The sequence below is a fragment of the Lampetra fluviatilis genome, chromosome 6 (genome assembly GCF_964198595.1).
Source record: "Lampetra fluviatilis chromosome 6, kcLamFluv1.1, whole genome shotgun sequence".
Classification (NCBI taxonomy): domain Eukaryota; kingdom Metazoa; phylum Chordata; class Hyperoartia; order Petromyzontiformes; family Petromyzontidae; genus Lampetra; species Lampetra fluviatilis.
In genome coordinates this window covers 9,553,620-9,571,642 of record NC_136280.1, presented here as the reverse complement: position 1 = coordinate 9,571,642, position 18,023 = coordinate 9,553,620, and the positions used below count along the sequence as shown (strand labels likewise).

The 18,023-nt window shown below is 45.4% G+C and overlaps 1 protein-coding gene across 4 annotated transcripts in view; it reads left to right on the top strand.

Moving 5' to 3' along the window:
- The window catches only part of LOC144933133 (uncharacterized), a 47,708-nt gene extending 29,894 nt beyond the window's left edge, over positions 1-17,814 (top strand). For all 4 annotated transcript variants that reach the window (XM_078857716.1, XM_078857715.1, XM_078857714.1 and 1 more), the window contains 13 exons: positions 131-276; positions 993-1,149; positions 4,107-4,245; positions 5,841-5,899; positions 6,238-6,384; positions 7,148-7,240; positions 8,917-8,996; positions 9,555-9,585; positions 10,331-10,420; positions 11,063-11,188; positions 13,289-13,447; positions 15,289-15,432; positions 16,036-17,814. In XM_078857716.1, coding sequence (XP_078713842.1) covers positions 131-276; positions 993-1,149; positions 4,107-4,245; positions 5,841-5,899; positions 6,238-6,384; positions 7,148-7,240; positions 8,917-8,996; positions 9,555-9,585; positions 10,331-10,420; positions 11,063-11,188; positions 13,289-13,447; positions 15,289-15,432; positions 16,036-16,557 — 1,893 coding nt within the window. In that variant the 3' untranslated portion in view covers positions 16,558-17,814. The remainder of the gene's footprint in view (positions 1-130; positions 277-992; positions 1,150-4,106; positions 4,246-5,840; positions 5,900-6,237; positions 6,385-7,147; positions 7,241-8,916; positions 8,997-9,554; positions 9,586-10,330; positions 10,421-11,062; positions 11,189-13,288; positions 13,448-15,288; positions 15,433-16,035) is intronic.
- The last annotated feature ends 209 nt before the right edge of the window (positions 17,815-18,023 follow it).

Here is an 18,023-nt window from a genome sequence, read left to right as displayed (position 1 = left end):
CTACTTTTTTGTACCTTAGATGTGATGCCTTTACACTCCACCATTTGTCTTTATTGGATATCTTAGCAGAAGACCCGGGAAAATCATTTGTAGTGGCTTTTGTTTTCTCTGGGTGTGATCATCCGAATAGGCGTTCTACGTTCGCCTGTTGGAGGAGGCCAACCGAGGCTCGTTTCCGGTCGAGACCATCAACCACATCTTCTCGAACATCTCCTCCATCCACCTGTTTCATGAGCAGTTCTTGCTGCCGCAGCTTGAAAGCCGCATGGAGGCATGGTGAGCGCAAAGTGTGCGTGCCGCACCCTCGAGGGCTTGCCCCCTTCTTGGTGGGCACTGGGCGGTGGGACACCCCGCGCGGCGATTCGTCTGTGGCGAGTTTGTTTCAGTCGGTAAAGAGCAAAGGACTCTGGACTTGCATCAAATTCAAAATAAATAAAAAAGAATTTGAGTCGAATCGCGTTAGTAAAATGTGTGTTGTGAACCCTCCTGCACCCGATACGGCCAGTTAATAAAGTTGCCACGGAGTCAAACGTAGCAATGTATCGCTGCTTCAGCACTCCGGTGTGTTTTTGGAGAGCGATCTCGCAACGTTTAGCGATTGAGTTACCGACGTTTCGCTTATAGTTACAACCAGCATCGTCGTGCAGTTGCCACGATTGTGGTAACTTTATTCATTGGCTATATCGTGTGGAGGAGGATTTTGCAATGTATTGGTGCATTGCTCATCATTGTACTATTCCTACTTGTCATCCTATTAACAATATGATGGCTCTGGCTATATTGGTGAAATAGTGACATGTGGTTACATTATTTCAGTGGCTAAGAATGGTTGGCATGAGCCCTGGTGCAAGGAGTAAAAGTGGGGCTCCTCCGTCCATAGCCCAGCCTGTAGATTCCAATTCAGTCGCACCGCCTCTGCGCTCAACACCCACAGAGCCGCATTACCATAAAGTGCACGGTCTGATTTGTTGTTTGGCCACGTGGCATCGCAGGGAAGAGACGCCCAGGATAGGAGACATCCTGCAGAAGTTGGCGCCTTTCCTCATGATGTACGGCGAGTACGTCAGGTGCTTCGACCGCGCCATGGAGCTCGTAGACACCTGGTCGCAGCGCTCGCCGCAATTCAAGAAAATCATCGCCGAAGTGCAGGTGGGCGCACCGCGGGCACCACGTTCCCATCGCACGATGCTCACGAGCTGCTCGATGGAGGCCGGTTTGCGCTTGGGGACGGTAGCCGATGAATGTGAGCCACGCTCGGAAGGCCAAACGCAGTCTTGCTTGTTTGTGTTGCATTGCCGAGTTTAGTTGCAATCGCGGTAGATCATTTGTAAACCACTGATGGTTAAAAAGTATTGCATTCGTCAATAACACTGCCTTAAAAAAGAAAACATACCTTTATTAGGTGACTTTTTGGGCAATGGTCCTTCTTCACGTGCTATGAAGAAGGGCCGATGCCTGAGACTTTGCCTATTATATATTTACTACTATAATGAGCCAAGAATGTCTGTTTGTCCCGCGCGTTATGTCACTCCACGTCGGCCAGTCCCCCTCATTAATAATCATGAACAGGTGATGTCCTCCACATGTTGCACCCCCCCCTCATTAATAATCATGAGCAGGTGACGTCACTCCACATCAAACAGCCCCCCTCATTAATAATCATGAAGAGGTGACGTCTTCCAAATGGACCGCCGCCATTAATAATAATTAGTGGGTGACGTCACTCCACATGGGGGGAGGCCCGAGGCGCCTCCTCCCCCCTCCTCGGCGTCAACTCACAACCCTCACTACAAAGGCAGAACCCTCACGTCACGCGATCTCCGTAACGCTGTTGAGACATCAAAGTAAAAAGGACGTCATGATGAACAAGGGATTATAACCTTTAAATGAAATAGGTCTGTGTCACCGCGCCCTTACAAATTGCACACGAATTGATGCAATGAATATCACGTCGTGGTCTGCTTTTCGCTTGCAAGTTTCAGATTTACTGAAATACACCCGTCCTTGGACGGGCAAAAGGCCAGTTTATATATATACCCCTTTTAAGGCAGTGTAATGAACAAATATGTTGTTTTTTGTCGTTGATTGTGCTTGTGCATCACTGACAATCCAGCTGCATCACCAAAATAATGTGTAAATCAATAAGGGGCTATTGTGTAAATCTTGACTTAAAGCTTTCGTGACTGCAGGAATTAATATTCTTTGGGTCTTTCGGTAAAGTCACGTAGATAGGTTCAAAGAAAATAACAAAAAACGACGACGTTTCGATCGCAAAACACAAGCGGTCGTCATCAGGCAAAGCAGTTAGCCTCTGAAGGCAACATGTTTGTAAAGGTAATGGAATTGGCGTGGCCCAAGTTGTATCAGTGTGGCGTTGTCATTGTTGCTGCATTGGCAGTGGTGCACTGCCTATGACCCTGGTTGCCGCTGATACAACTTGGGCCACGCCCATCCCAAAACCTTTACAAACATGTTGCCTTCAGAGGCTAACTCCTTTGCCTGATGACGACCGCTTGTGTTTTGCGATCGAAACGTCGTGGCTTTTGGTTATTTTCTTTGAACCTATCTACGTGATTTTACCGAAAGCCTCATAGAATGTGGGATATTGTTGTGTGTTATAAATGATGGCGATAAAATTACTTTGACGATATGGGACAGATTGAAACGGTCGGGCTTTGCTCCCTCTTTCAATTATCCTGCATCCACTTCAAAATAAATTGCTGTAATCGTATTGAAACACGAGTGGCCAAACAAGAAGAGTTGGTCAGGATCTAAACACGTCGGCAACATCACAAAAAGGTTTCCCTGCGATGCATTATTCTTAGACATGTACAAATGTTACCTCCTCCAGCTATTGTCATCATTTGGGAATTGTCATCATTTGGGAATGCAATTATATTCAACGATCAATTCGTGTTCATCTCATTTGTTACTGTTTTCTTGGTATTGCTTCTAAGTTTGTTCTTCTCATGTGTGCAAGTTTGCTCCACTCCATTTGCCTAAATGAAACGTTACCATATGATTAGCACCTCCAATTAGCACAGTTGACTACGGGACGGTGCGAAAGAAGTTCAACAGATATACTGACATTTCCCTTTTGAAGCCATTAGCCATTGCACTGCTGAATGAAGGCCTGCTCACGTCATATCGGCCATGGGGACTCTCTGACCATATTTCACCACGCTGCTTAGTATTTATTTTTGAAGGGAGGGACCCACGAGTGGTTCAGTTATCGCGCACGACTGATGTTGGCCATAGCTGGGAATTATAATCAGGTATCTTAGGCCATAGTGCAGTGCCTTAACAACTGCGTCACGGCTCCACCCAGTGCACATATTGTTGACATAAGTCATGAGTATTGGATTGACAGACAATTCAATGCCTAATTATGAGCGTTATGACCGATGAATCGACATGTCTTCTTGGTTCTTTCGGTAAAGTCAAGTAGAAGAGAAATAATAAAAATAAAACATAATAAAATACAATTCTCACGACGTTTCGGCCACAACGCAAGCAGCCGTCCTCTTCACCTGAGGACGGCTGCTTGCGTTGTGGCCGAAACGTCGTGAGAATTGTATTTTATTATGTTTAATTTTTATTATTTTATTATTTCTCTTCTACTTGACTTTACCGAAAGAACCAAGAAGATGAATCCCTGCAGTCACGAAAGATTTAAATCGGAATCGACATGTGGTTACATGTGCTCATCCCGCTGTACACACGCGTGCATGCCTGTGTGGGGAGCTGGGGGCGCAGCGGTTCGCGCACTACGCTATTAAGCCGGCGACCCGAGTTCAAATCCCGCTCACAGCCAACATTGTTGATGATTATTTGAACCGGTCCAGGGCCTCCCCTAGATCGACTCAGCCTTAAATAAGTACCTGGTGCAGTGTGTAAACATCAGCACTGGGGAGATAAATGCCTCCGCACGTGGTGTCGGCCACCCCTACCCAAGTATCCCTTGCCGCCCTTCATAGGTGCTCGCAAACAACACTTACCCCAACAATCTGCTAAAGGCTGCACGGGGGATCTTTGTCTGTGTGTGCCGTGTGCTGCTGCTGCTGCTGCTGCTGCTTCTTTTGTACCCCACCTGCATGCGCGTTTAGATGCAGAAAGAGAGTGGCTGCCTGAGTCTGCAGCACCACATGCTGGAGCCCGTGCAGAGGATCCCACGATACGAGCTGCTACTCAAGGACTACCTGCGCAGGCTGCCACTCGACTCGCCCGACCGCGGGGATGCCCAGAGTACGAGCCCCCCCCCCTCTCCCCACTCGACTTAGCCCCCATCAGCGGGCGGTAGAGTGGCGGCACAGTGGTGACACTTGTGCCTCCACAGCAAGCAGTGCCTGGGTTGGATTCCCGACCCGGTTGCCTTTCTGTGTCTATGTTCTCCCCTTGTTCTGCATGGGGTTCCTCCGGGCGCTCTGGTTTCTTCCTTTAGTTACGTTTTTATTTAACTGGTATTGTCCAGAAATTCCAACGTGAAAAATTACCTGCAAATGACTCAATTGGGATTACACGCAGCAACATTGTCCCCGACTGTAAAACACACTTGGTAGGACCCTCCTGCAAAATAGTCTTGAGACTGAGTGAGGTTTTCCTGAGTAAACAAGTGGAATAGGGTCACGTTCATGAAGCGCTCTAAGCATGATGAGCGCCATGGGTTCGTGAAAAAAACAGTATAGTTAACTCTCGGTTACATGTGCATGAATTGACCATGCACTTGAAAAAACTAATATTTTTCTGATTGTGCTGGTTTAATAATTAGCTGCTCCTTACTCAGTCACTCAGCATGCATCTCACCACCGACGTGGATAAGTATATTCATTACTTTAAGAGGCAATAAAAACCGACCCAATTTACTTCTTCACCCTACATAGGTAAATGGTAATTGTGTGGCAATTGGAATTTAATGTAGGTGTATACAGAAGAAAAGAATGCACGTTGCACAAATACATATCTAAAAATAAATGTACCTTGTATTCACCTATAAAAGCCTCACTAAATATCAAGACTCTTTTTCACGAGGGTCTTGCTTGGGGATGTTTGCATAATAGAATATGGCACGTGGTAGCAAACCAGAGTAGTTAGGATATAAACCCACACATAAAAGAGAGTAACACTCAAATCTCTGCACAATTACACTGAGGGCATGATTGTTGTACTACCATCTGGCCATCTTGCAGCCCAAGCCTACAACACCTGGAATTCCCATGCAGAAACCAACCCAAATATTGAACAGGCTCAAAAAAGTAATGTTTAGTGGTCGTGGAATACGCGACTGTAATTGGGATAGAGGCCTTCTGGAGGGATTTGCGAATTGCCAGATCTAATGATGCAGCTCATGCTTAATATTCTACATCTGCAGATTATAATTTCAGACTATGTTCATGCGGTGGCTGTACCTGTGATGTCCAGTGCATACCATTCTACACTAACCTGCTGGTTTACCTGCTGAACACTATGAGCACCTTGTGATGGCGCCGCGATGGTGAATGAACTCACCTGGTACCCAGCAAGTCGTGGGTTCGATCCCGACCCTGACACCTTTATATTTGCAGTTTGCACGTTCTCCCCGTGGTCGCGTGTATTTTTCTCTAGGTCCTCCGGTTTTCCCCGCCACATTTAGAAACGTGCCTTTAGAGTATTTGGTTGCTCTAAATCTGCACATGATAAGCCACTTCATCGAGCTATATCATGTGTGACCAGGTCACTTGTGAAAAAGAGCTATGTAGCTTAGTGGGCCTTACCTGGAAAAATAAAAATAGCAGCTATAGATGCTATTTTTGCATGTAGACATTGTGTAAATACAAATTGTAATTTGTGCTTTGTCTTCCCAGAGTCCCTCGACATCATCTCGACTGCAGCCAATCACTCAAACGCTGCCATCCGCAAGATGGTAGGTGGTGTGCAGCTCACATTCTTAAGCCATAAAAGTAATTCTCTGACAGAAGGTTTGCTCTGATACAGAAGTGATGCTCTGATAGTCTATTAAGAATTTCACTGTGGGGTGACCAGGGGGTTTATGGGTCAGAGTGATGAGCCAGCATCACGAAAATCTTGCGTTCGAATCGGAATTTTTCAGCCACTTGTGATTACACTCGGTTCTCGAGTGTAGCGAGTTTTATGGTAACCAAGCCTGGTCACCAATGAATCGATAAAAAAAACATCATGAAATTTGGTTTTGTACTTAATTTTGGCTAAATTCCCACCATGACAAAGACCGTTTTGTTCCAGGAAAAAGTGAAGATACTGCTGGACATCTACGAGAAGCTGGATGGAGAGGTGGACATCGTTAACCCCAGCAATGAGCTGCTTAAAGAGGGCCCCATTCTCAAGCTGTCTGCCCGCAACGGAGCCCAGCAAGAGAGATATCTGTTCTTGGTAAGGTGCCCCTGCTAAGTAACAGCATCATCATTGAATGAAAAAAAATCACGCATCACTCGTCATTACATCTCCAATTGTAAATGGTTAGGAAGCTTTCTTAGCATATCCGTCTATATTGAGGTATTTTCAACGAAAAAACAAACCTTAATCTTAAGCCGATGCTTCAAAGTCACTTGTGAAATCGTTGCTCAGCGTGCATGTAATGGACCAAAACTAATGTGATGCCTACAACCCTAAACCTCGTAAATAATCGTGCGTGGCTGTGATATGGGTTAAATCCCAGGATATCAGCAGTGCCACTATCAGAGAATGTGTGTGCGTTTCCCCAGCACTCAATATTCGGGGAACGATTAATATTCATTTACACCCGTTCACTGCTCCAATCCCCGAGTGACCTAGCCAGCTCTTAAGTATGTCAGCTCGTATGTTAATTCACATGTCTAATAATATGCGTTTGAGTTGTATATGTGGTATGTAATGGGTTCACGGGACCTCTGCAGCTGCTAATGGTCCCTATATTGACTGCAGTGGAATAAATAAAGGTTAATTGATTTGGGACCCTGAATTGCAACAATTCATTTAATTGCAAGGGGGGAGAGGGGTGAATTGTTACACAACATAGCAGGAAATTGCATCGTCTGTAAATGTATGTCTCGTGATCGATCTGATGTTACGTTACTGAGATTCCCAATACACGGCTCAATCCGTCTGCACCCTGCTGATGCTGCAGCTCATCCTGATGGTGCTGTCTGTTTTGCAGTTCAATAGCATGCTGCTGTACTGCGCGCCCAAGATCAGGCTGATGGGACAGAAATTCAGCGTCCGCTCCAGGATTGATGTCATGGGCATGAAGGTAGGTGTTCAGTTTAATCCTTTGCTCCTTGGCACACAAACATACACCCAACCACACGAACCAAACCCAGGCCTTCCATTTGAAGACCAGATGTGCTGTCACTACACAATGGTGGCACTTACTGGCTCAAGCCTCCAAGGTTCCAATGATCGTAGAAATGGGTTTGGCGGCCCAGGAACAATCGACTTGTGTTCCAGGATTAACAGCACGGTGTGGGTCGATGTCCCAACACTTCATCACACTAACTCTTCCTGCCCCATTGCACTCTGGCCCCGCCACATTCCTCTCCCTACCCTCCAGCAAGAGGACAGTGATTTTTTTAAATGCTTGGTTTGGGATAATTGAAGCCAAAATGTGTTATTTTTTAGTAGTTTTCATGAGGCTTTTTAAAATAAAAAAAATCTGACCCTGAAGTTGAACTATGTGAAGGTGTTGACCCTGTGATGTCATCACTGGTTTAGAAAGCAGCCCAGCCCAGATAATAGCATGCAGCTACACCATTAAAGAAACCTGCCGGGCCCCCTTGGTGTGGGGTCAGCCCAGCAAGGTTGCCATGCGAACTGGGGCTCTGCCTGCGAGCTCGATTTGCAAATCGCTATGATCTTGGAAACACAGCATTGGTCACAAGTGAAACACTATGAGGCTAAGTTGATTGGACACTATTTGTCATACCGTTCGCATGGATCACAGCGACCTGGAAGAAACTGACGAGTGACAAATTAACCCCTGCACAAGATCGTATGTATGTATGTTAAACTTCTTTCGCACCGTACATAGCCGACCGTGCTAATTGGGGGTGCGGGGGAAGGACAACAAACTAAACATAAAACGAATTTCTTTAGAACCGCGTTTTATATCTCGGTTTAAAAGCGCATGACTCCAGCGGATTCCTAATATCAAAAGGAAGAGCACTCCAGACGGCCGCAGAAAGTTCGCAATGCAGTGACCGTCTTTGTTTGATGGCCAGCCAAAAGCTGTTGCGAGGATGACCGCATTTCCGCTTGATGTTTTATCTTTCTTGATGAGATCAGGAAGGTATTGTGGTTCATTTATGGCAAGCACTATATGTTTAATGAGTGGGATCGTACATGCGTGGTGCATTCATACACTCAGTCTGCACTCTACGTAATAAATAGAACACGTCATGGGACCTCCTTTGCCAGTACCAAAATATACTAATAGGGTTTCCCCCCCTTTTTTTCTGGCAACAAAACTGACACCTTTTGCAAGGAATCATGCTTACATTAACCACAATACTTGCAGTCAAATGCAAACAAAAAACAATACTCTGATAATTTATGCATTGTCTTTGAAACTGATTGGTCCACACCAGAGACAGCTTTCTTTGGAGCCTAGTCTCAGATGACGCCTTTTGGCATCATCTGGTCGAACACCATATGAGACTAGGCTCCAAAGAAAGCTGTCTGTGGTGTGGACCAATCAGTTTCAAAGACAATGCATAAATTAACAGAGTATTGTTTTTTGTTTGCATTTGATTGCAAGTATTGTGGTTAATGTAAGCATGATTCCTTGCAAAAGGTGTCAGTTTTGTTGCCAGAAAAAAGGGGAAAACCCCTATTAGTAAATAGAACATGGTTGAATGCAGCTACCGGCACCTCCACCCTCCCCGAGCCCTCATCATTCATTCAAGGACGGTGTCGACGTGTCGCCCGCAGGTCACCGACATAAAACGGCATGAGGCGGTCCCCGTATTCCAAGTGTGCGGCACGCAGAGGGCCCTGGAGCTGCGAGCGAGGTGTGTTCAGTGTGGTCCATTCTCGGTGCATTGCACGTGCACGCTCCCTGAGATATTGGCAGGGACTGTCGATCTCGATGGAGACTAAAGACACGCACGGCACTTTTGTCAATCCACGCCGTGCGGGTCTTGGGGGTTATTTGACCATACTTCAATACGCTGGTCGGTTGTGGGGTTTGGTGAAGGTGGGCAACAGACTTTGAAGCAGAGTGCAGTGCAACAATTGATTTTCACTGTCCTCTGCTGAGAACGCGGTCCGTCAGCCTGTAACGCTTGCTATGTGCATCGTGGTTGCTCATGCAAGGGCTATGCTATGCAGGCTGGATCTTACATAGTTTCAGAGATCTGAAGATATCGGGTACATTCCAGGTACATTGGTCACAACAATGTGTGTGTAAAGAGATGGATAATGATTAAGAGATATACACCCTCTGTGCTATTGTAGATGAACTTTTGTTTGGCCATACCACCATGACATCATGCCACTGATAGTCAGCATGCAATGTTTGGAATGCAGGCTGGAATGTGAAATCATTACTTCATGTTTTTGCTTCACAGGAGCGAGAAAGAAAAACATGAATGGATTGAGGTATCTAAAAATATTTTAACTATTGAACCCTCGTTGATTTTCATTTGTCGGTCGACTGCTGGAAAAATGCTTATCGAAGCCTTTGTCAGTCATGGAGTTGTTTAACCATACTTCACCATGCTGGTGAGTGCGGGTCGGTAAAATGAGGGCCCAGGACTGGTTGCGATTTAAGCCGCAACCGATGTTAGCCGCAGAATCGAACTAAGGTCTCCGGGTTGCTAGCACAGTGTGCTCACCACTATGCCACTGCCCCGCCTCCTCAATTACTGATTATGTTCAGTAGCTCTTTAATCATGCGGTATATTTGCAAAAATCATGTCACTGATATGTGTCTCAAAATAGCCCTCGTCTCTTGGTCAAAGACGGATAAGGGTCATATCGAGGCTTTGTGCATTTACTTCTGCAGTATTTTAATATGATGAAATCGAATTCTTCATATATTTTGAAACTTGTATTTTTCAATCTTCATTACACGAATGGGATTGTTTTACATGAACGATGAGATCAATTTCTTGGTTCTTTCGGTAAAGTCAAGTAGAAGGGAAACAATGAAATAATAAAATATTAAACAATAAAATTCTCACGACGTTTCGACTGCAACACAAGCAATCATCATCAGGTGTGAAATCCACACCTGATGATGATGTTTAAGAATGCAGAGCAGGAGATTGCACTCGGATGGATATTGCGGGCCTGCACGACCTGTTGATCACTGACACCTGTTGTCGCTCTTGTGCACTGCCAGGCCATCGAGAAAGCCATCGTGACTTACAATGAAAAGCTGGAAACATTCAATTGCTTCAGGAAGGACAGCACACACGAGGATGACCTACCGGTTTGTCATTCAAGTAGTCATTTTAAAATGTTACTGTCGTTGCTCTCTGCTCTGAAGGCTGACCATTGGCTGAAACATCAGCCTCCTCTGCTTTTCCACTATTGTGTTAATGTCAAAAATTGTGTTTGTTTTACTTGTAATTTATAATTAAGAATGCGGTATGAGAAGTGGAAGAAAAGTGCTCAGCATAAAATGCCGTTGTGCTATTTTTTGTACTCGACTTGTGAATATCGCATTGCACCGGTAGTGAGGGTTACTATTTTGAACAATAAATAAGCATGGTTATTTCGGTCTAGATTTGAAGCTTTCGTGACTGCAATGATTCATATTCTCAGGTTTTTTTCGGTAAAGTCACGTAGGTAAAAACATTAAAATTAATGAAAGTAAAATAAAACAAAACAAAATAAAATTCACGACGTGTTGCCTCCGAAACGTCGTGAATTTTATTTTGTTTTGTTTTATTTTACTTTCATTAATTTTAATGTTTTTTCCTACGTGACTTTACCGAAAAAACCTGAGAATATGGTTATTTCGGTTTTCCTTGCTGTGCAGTGCTGAATATGAGCTCACTCCTAGCACACGCTCCAGCATTCTGCGTGGGGTATGCGAAGGAGCTTTTCCATTGTGCATCTTTGTCTGCAGGTCGGCCAGCTGGGTAAGCGGGCTCCCGTGTGGATTCGCGACGCCAACGTGACCATGTGCATGCGCTGTGGGGAACTCTTCCACCCCATCACGCGCCGTCGTCACCACTGCCGCGCCTGTGGCTACGTGAGTTCTCCCCCCCCCTCCCCCCGTTGTGCCACTGTCATGTGCTCTGGGTTCACCACCACTGTTAAGCGTGCTGCCTCGGTTCTCAAACTGGACGTGGACCCAGAGACTGTGTTCCCATGGCAACTCTATAAACTATGAACAATTTTTATTTTACCAGGTAAGGTCCACTGAGCTACATAGCTCTTTTATCAGAAGAGACCTGGCCACAAACGATAGCTCAACGAAGTGGCTTATCATGTGGAAATTTATAGCAGCCAAATACTCTAAATGCACGTTTCTAAATGTGGAGGGAAAAACCGAGCCATCCCAAATCAAACTTGAGTTTGGTACCCCGATCCCCAATCTCCTCTTCCACTTTTGATTCCAAATCGCGTGCTTTTACCTGGGCTGCGTGGGAGTGACAGGCGCAAGCGGTGATGTGACTCGCTTTGTTTAAATTCAGCACCATGTTAATATAAAAAAAGTGGAAAATTACAAAAATTACAGATGTAACTTAAAATACAGAAAAAGGTGGATAAAACGACCCGTAAACAAGCAAAGTTCTTATATAAGCAATGCATCATTACGTTACACTGGTAAGGCTAAGGGCATGTTCTGATACTGACAAACTACTTCAGATAACAGGTCCCTGCGGGGTGGGCTGGTAGGAACGAACAAATACGATACGAAGGGAGAGTTTGAGGCCTAGTTCTAGGCTTTAGGCCTAGCTGTAGGCTTTAGGCCGCTGTGAGTTAATTTTTTTAATTTAAATGTTTTAATTAAAAACTATCTCAGGGAATGAGTTAATTTTTTATTTAAATGTTTTAATTAAAAACTATCTCAGGGAATTATAAGGGAATGTTACACTTGGTTAGCCAGGAAAGCCTCACTGAGTCTAAAGGTTTTTGTAGGGTCCTGCCAAGTGTTTGCAGTAGGGGGCGATGTTGCTACACCTAATCGGACATCGGACGGACGGACGATATAATCTATTGTAGGCTGGTTCACTTCGTTCGTACCAGTATAAGCAGACTCGCTCCAAAGGGGTGTGCTGATATACAACTTCTGCTCTATTCTCAACTAATCCATGCCTGCGTTAAAATGACAATAAAACCACTTTATTTTTCAATGTCCCTTCCATACCCACAGCCCCAATGGCCACAGAGAAGGGGGGAGGGGATAGGGGGGCCAGCACTGGGACACAGACCCAAGGGCTGACGCTGGGCCGGTACCTGACTGGTACTGATCCGGTAAAGTTCAGTTCCGCCTGATCACTGTGACGCCGCATCGCTCTGCCACGTGCTCTGCTCGTATTTTATTACTCGCTGAGTTTGTGCGTCTGCGCCGAGCCAGGAAGCGGCTTCATTGATTACAGAATGCAGCAGCGTCCTCTTGCACTATTGTCACTGCGTACTCTTTGCCGGCGCTGACCTTACTCTTTGGTTCTTTCGGTAAAGTCATGTATAAAGAGAAAATAATAAATTAAATACTAACATACGACGTTTCAATTGCAACACAAGCAATCATCATCAGGTATAAATTAAATAGAAACACAAATCTAGTATACTTAGAAATGTAATGTAATACAATAGAGAGTCGGATAACATAACAGTCAACACTCTACCTGGTTGATTACGTTCTTCCTGAGAATGCTAAATTTGAGAGATAAAACACAGAACCAGAGACATATAGACAGACATATAAGTGGAGACAGATATCAACAGAGATACATAGAGAGAGAGACATAGGAACACAGAGAAACCACGCCTCTGTGTCGAGGCCTTAAACAGAGAGAGGGGGCGGGGGCGGAGAGAGAGAAATTAGCATGTCAATGAGTGGCACGCTGAAAAAAGGTTGTAAAAATGAGGAGACAGGGAGAGAGGCACATTGAATTAAATAACCAAGCAAAATTTGCGCTGACCTTGTTACTCTCTCGCCAAGTCTGGCTCGGAGAGGCTTTTCTTGTTGACTCTATGGGCTGTTTGAACTCAACAGCTGGTTACAGGTTTGAGGTGGTCGAGTCTTGTCAGCTGTAGCCACCCGCTGCCTATGGTGGCGATGCACACCGAGATGCCGATGATAGTGATGAGCCCTCATCACCCACGCTGGCTGCTCCTGCAGGTGGTGTGCTGGAAATGCTCCGACTTCAAGATCGAGCTGGAGTACGAGCCCGGGAAATTCAACCGCGTGTGCATCGAGTGTAACCAAATCCTGTCCGCACGGGGGAACCGGTGCGAGGTGGACACCACCCCCAAGGAGAAGAGCAAGAATGTCCTGCAGGTGAGGCAGCTCTCTCCTCTCCTGGGCCACATTGACAACGTGAAGTGCCAGGCAACGAGGAAACACCGAACTCCACACTGCTGCATCGCCCTCGGTCATGGTGACCGGGTGGTTCAGGGGTTTAGGCCACTGAGCAGGTAGCACTGAGATCCAGGGTTTGAATCTCCGATTAGCACGGTTGGCTGTGTACGGTGCGAAAGAGGTTCAACAGACATACGTACATATTAGCCGCTTGTGATTGAACTGGGTTCTCAAGTGTGGCGATTCATATTCTTGGTTATTTCGGTAAAGTCACGTAGAAGGGAATTAATAAAGTCATAAAAATAAAACAATAAACTTCTCACGACGTTTCGATTGCATCACAAGTAATCATCTTCAGGTGTGAAAACCACAGCAAGAACATTTTCACACATGATTATTGCTTGTGTTGCAATTCGAAACGTCGTGAGAATTTTATTGTTTTATTTTTATTATTTCATTATTTCCCTTCTACTTGACTTTACCGAAAGAACCAAGAATATGAATCCCTGCAGTCACGAAAGCTTTAAATCGAAAAGTGTGGAGATGTTTATGGTCTTGGCAAGCTCATCCAGCACTGCGCAAACATCGTCGTAAAATTTGGATTTTTTAATTAATTTGACGAAATTCCAACTCTGATGATGAAAGGAATCAGTTGTACTGCTAATTGGTGAATGCTTCTCTGTGCAGGGAAAGTTCACCCATCAGTGTACAGGATTAATTACTTGGGAGGGAACTCAGAATTTGTCGTGATATCTCCTTCCAAAGCCAGCTCTATCATACAGTACATGGAGATGCACTCTTCTGCAAAAGTTTTGAATTGACATTTTGTCTCTTAACATGATGCAGATAACAGTTGGAATAAATTGGGGGGGAAAAATATGTAAATATGTCATGTAATTGGTCCAATATGCCAATACATAACCCTCTTGTAAATTAATCTTGACACTCGTTCAAGCTTTTTATATCTAAACTAAATGGCTGTTAAATTTTGATTTAAAGCTTTCGTGACTGCAGAGATTCATTTTCTTGGTTCTGTCGGTAAAGTCATGTGACTTTACCGAAAGAACCAAGAATATAAACGGCTGTTGTAAGCACCATAACCACTGGTCTTCATTAATGTACGCATATGTCCAAAAAACATAACCTGCAGCCTTCCTATTGCCTATATTTCACCTCTGCTGAGGTAAATGTAGACTTTAAAATAAGTATAAATAATGTGTTTAATATTTTGAGTTGTAAGGAAAAAAACAATAAGATTCTACTTTTCACAAAATATATGTAGGAATTGGAAAATCCAAACATTTACTTTCCCATAATTGGCATTATCAGCAACTGTCTCCCTGTCCGAGGGTGTAGCAGTTGCTCATGAGTTCAGAAATTGCACTATGAACCTAGCAGCATGAGATCAATTCTCCCAGCCACGGCTAAAATAAGTGGCGAGTGGTATTTGCACCGGATCTGTGCAACCTCTTCACCAACCCCTCACTGACCAGCATAGTGAAGTGCGGTCAGACAACCCCCATGACTTGACATGGCATGGGGAGACCTTCGTCCAGTAGATGATTGACAAGGGCAGTCTAAAGAAAATCTTCCTTCCCAGAAAGTGATAACATTTCTGGCAGAATCATAATTCTAATTATGTACCTCTTGGTGGTGGCTCAACAAGCAACGTGCGATGATTCCAAAGTCTGGTCATCTTCTCGTCTGCACTGAGCCAAGGCTCCATGGGTCGCTTCACTGCAAAGAATTCCCTGTTTTGTCCGTGTGGCAACTACGTGCTGAATAGTGCCCGCACTCACGCGCAGCGCCTCGCTTTTCAGCGCCAAGGAGCCGAGATGTCGGACAACAGCATCATGCGCAGCTTCCTGAACTACACAGAGAGCAGCGGACGTGGATGGAAGAAAGCCTGGTTCGTCATCCCCACAAGCGAACCCCTCGTCCTCTACCTGTACAAAGCCCCGCAGGTGAGCGCAACGGACACGTGACAATTCACCTCCCCCGGACGTTCGATGCATTGTTATGGATCGGTTTAGCAACCAATTGTTTTTTTTACCCGTTTGTGCCGTCGCATTTGTATTGTCCGTCTTTGAACGTTCAGTCCCCTATTTACTCTCATTCCTTCCATAAATGGAATCTTCACAATTCGATTCAAGTTGAAAAACGTTATATTGGTACAAACAGTTTTGATGAACCCAGATCCCTTGGGCCTTACAATGGAGCAGTGAAACATTGAAATACATATGAACAATGTGAAATATTATTTCAGTTTACATAAACTGTTGGCCCAAGGGTGGCACAGTGATTAGCACGCTGCACTGTGAACGCAGTTACCCGAGTTTGATTCCCAGCCGTGGCTAACATCAGTGTCAAGTGACATCCAACTGGTCATGGGTTCCCCTGCAGCACCAACCATCACTGAGCGGCGTGGGGAACTACCGTCAAGCACCCCCCAATACCACCGTTGCATAGCGTGTCCTTCATCTAAATGTGGATTGTGAAAGGTCTATCAAAACTGTGCAGTGGCTCAGAGCTGGCGCTAACCTCCTCTACCATCACCACCACCACAGGATGTGAAGGCGCAAGCCACATTCCCGCTGCCAGGGTACGAGGTGTGCCCCGTTGATCCGGCGGACAACATCGAGGCGCAGCATGCGTTTAAGATGGTGCAGTCGCGCCGCACCCTCTACTTTGCCGCCGAGAGCCAGAAGTTGATGCGGCATTGGCTGCAGGTGCTCATCCCGGCTGCACTCGGCAAGGAAACGCTGCTGAGCCCCACACGCTGCCTGTCCCCAATCGGTGACGGCAACTCGCAAGCGCTGGACACCGTAGACGCCACCGATTGCCTCTCACCGGGGCCTTTTTCGCCAGGGTTCCTTTCTCCGTGCCCTCTTTCTCTGGAGCCCCTTTCTCCGTGGCCCCTTTCTCCGGGGCCTCTTTCGCCTTCCTGGGACTCTCCTGGCCTGCAGCACCCTCCTCCCTTCGTTTCTGGGGACTCTGTCGACACGGTGGACTCCAGCTTGCCCGATGACGCACTTTTGGCCGATGCACAGGACGATTACGACTCGCCCGCTACCGTCTTGTGCGTGTAGATTTTGGCGGAAATGTTTCACACTCCGCATTTACGGCGTGGGATAGTCACCTCCACTGCAAACAGGTGTGATTACTACTGCTGCTGCAATGGATTTTCTGTCTGTGCTGTACGGCTATCGAATGTGCTTTCGAGTTGTGCCGTGTTGTTGTTCGGCACGATGTCTGACATTTCGCTGCATGTGCTGGGAGCTTGAATTAATTTCCCGAAAAAGCTACCGGCACCGGGAAGCAACATGGCAGACATCTCTCCGAACAACACACGGCACACCCAGAAAACACGTGCGAGAGTTGCATGCTTTGTTTTCATTTTACTCCGAGAATGTTTTTTTATGCTTCTGGGTTCGCTTGTGAAGAGGAAGGAGGCGTCACAGATTGTGGTGCCAGAATGAATGGTGATAGATTGTTGTTGTGCGTCAATGCTGACGCATGTATGTATGCAAATGAGTGTCAATGTATGCGTCTATGTATGTATGTTGAACTTCTTTCGCACCGTACGTATCCAACCGTGCTAATCGGATGTGCGACCGGCTTATAATCGTACTGTACATCGGGTGCAAGTGCTGTTAGCAAGCACCTAGTAAGGCCGGCACAGTAGAGCCTTGCTGTGTGCATGCAGGTATATGCACATGTACACACATTCGGCACACCAAAAAATATATTATTGTTATAGTAACTAGGCTTGGCACTTTGCATTGACAGCATCATAATTGTGCTTAATTATCAGTATGACCTTAAGTGATCTATAATTCCTTTCCTCATAAGTGAAATGCAATGGTCATGATCGACAGCCAAATGGCTTCTGCTTTATGTCACCCACAGCACATTTATCAGTCAATGATCCATGTAAATACATTGAATTATGTTCACAAATACACGTGGCTTAAAAGGTACCGCAGCTGGTTCTAGGGATCCTCGTTTTATTTCAGTCTTTGAATACTGATACTGTTAATGCTGTAAAGCACAATTATTTAAACGTTTTACTGAGAGTAATAGAGTATTTTTTTGTAAAAGCCTTATTTTAAATATTGTAAACCATTTTATATCCCTGTACTGTTCTATCGTTAGCTGGAGTGCAGCTAGGGTAAGGGTGTCAAGTATTGGGCATGGGTGTCTTGTAATCTTAGCAGCAAAGGTAATGTACATAGAGCATCTCCAAACAACGTTGCTTAATGCCTCCTGTAATTTAGCTGTGGACGCAAATCTGTGCTTCGTGTAATTTATGTGCTTTGAGGGCAACAATAAAATCTTATTCTCAATTGCGCGCGCAGAATATCATCTCTTTCCATCGTCAAGAGAACCGCAAAGCCATGTATGGGGCTGCACTGATAAGAGGTTTGTTGCATGAGCAAAATCGGAAACGCACTTTACCAGCCTCACAATAACGAGGTGGGTTGGGAAGCCGGGTTACCTGTGTTCGATTCCCAGCCATGCTTCACCGTGACCCGGCGCGTGTGATCATCGTGAT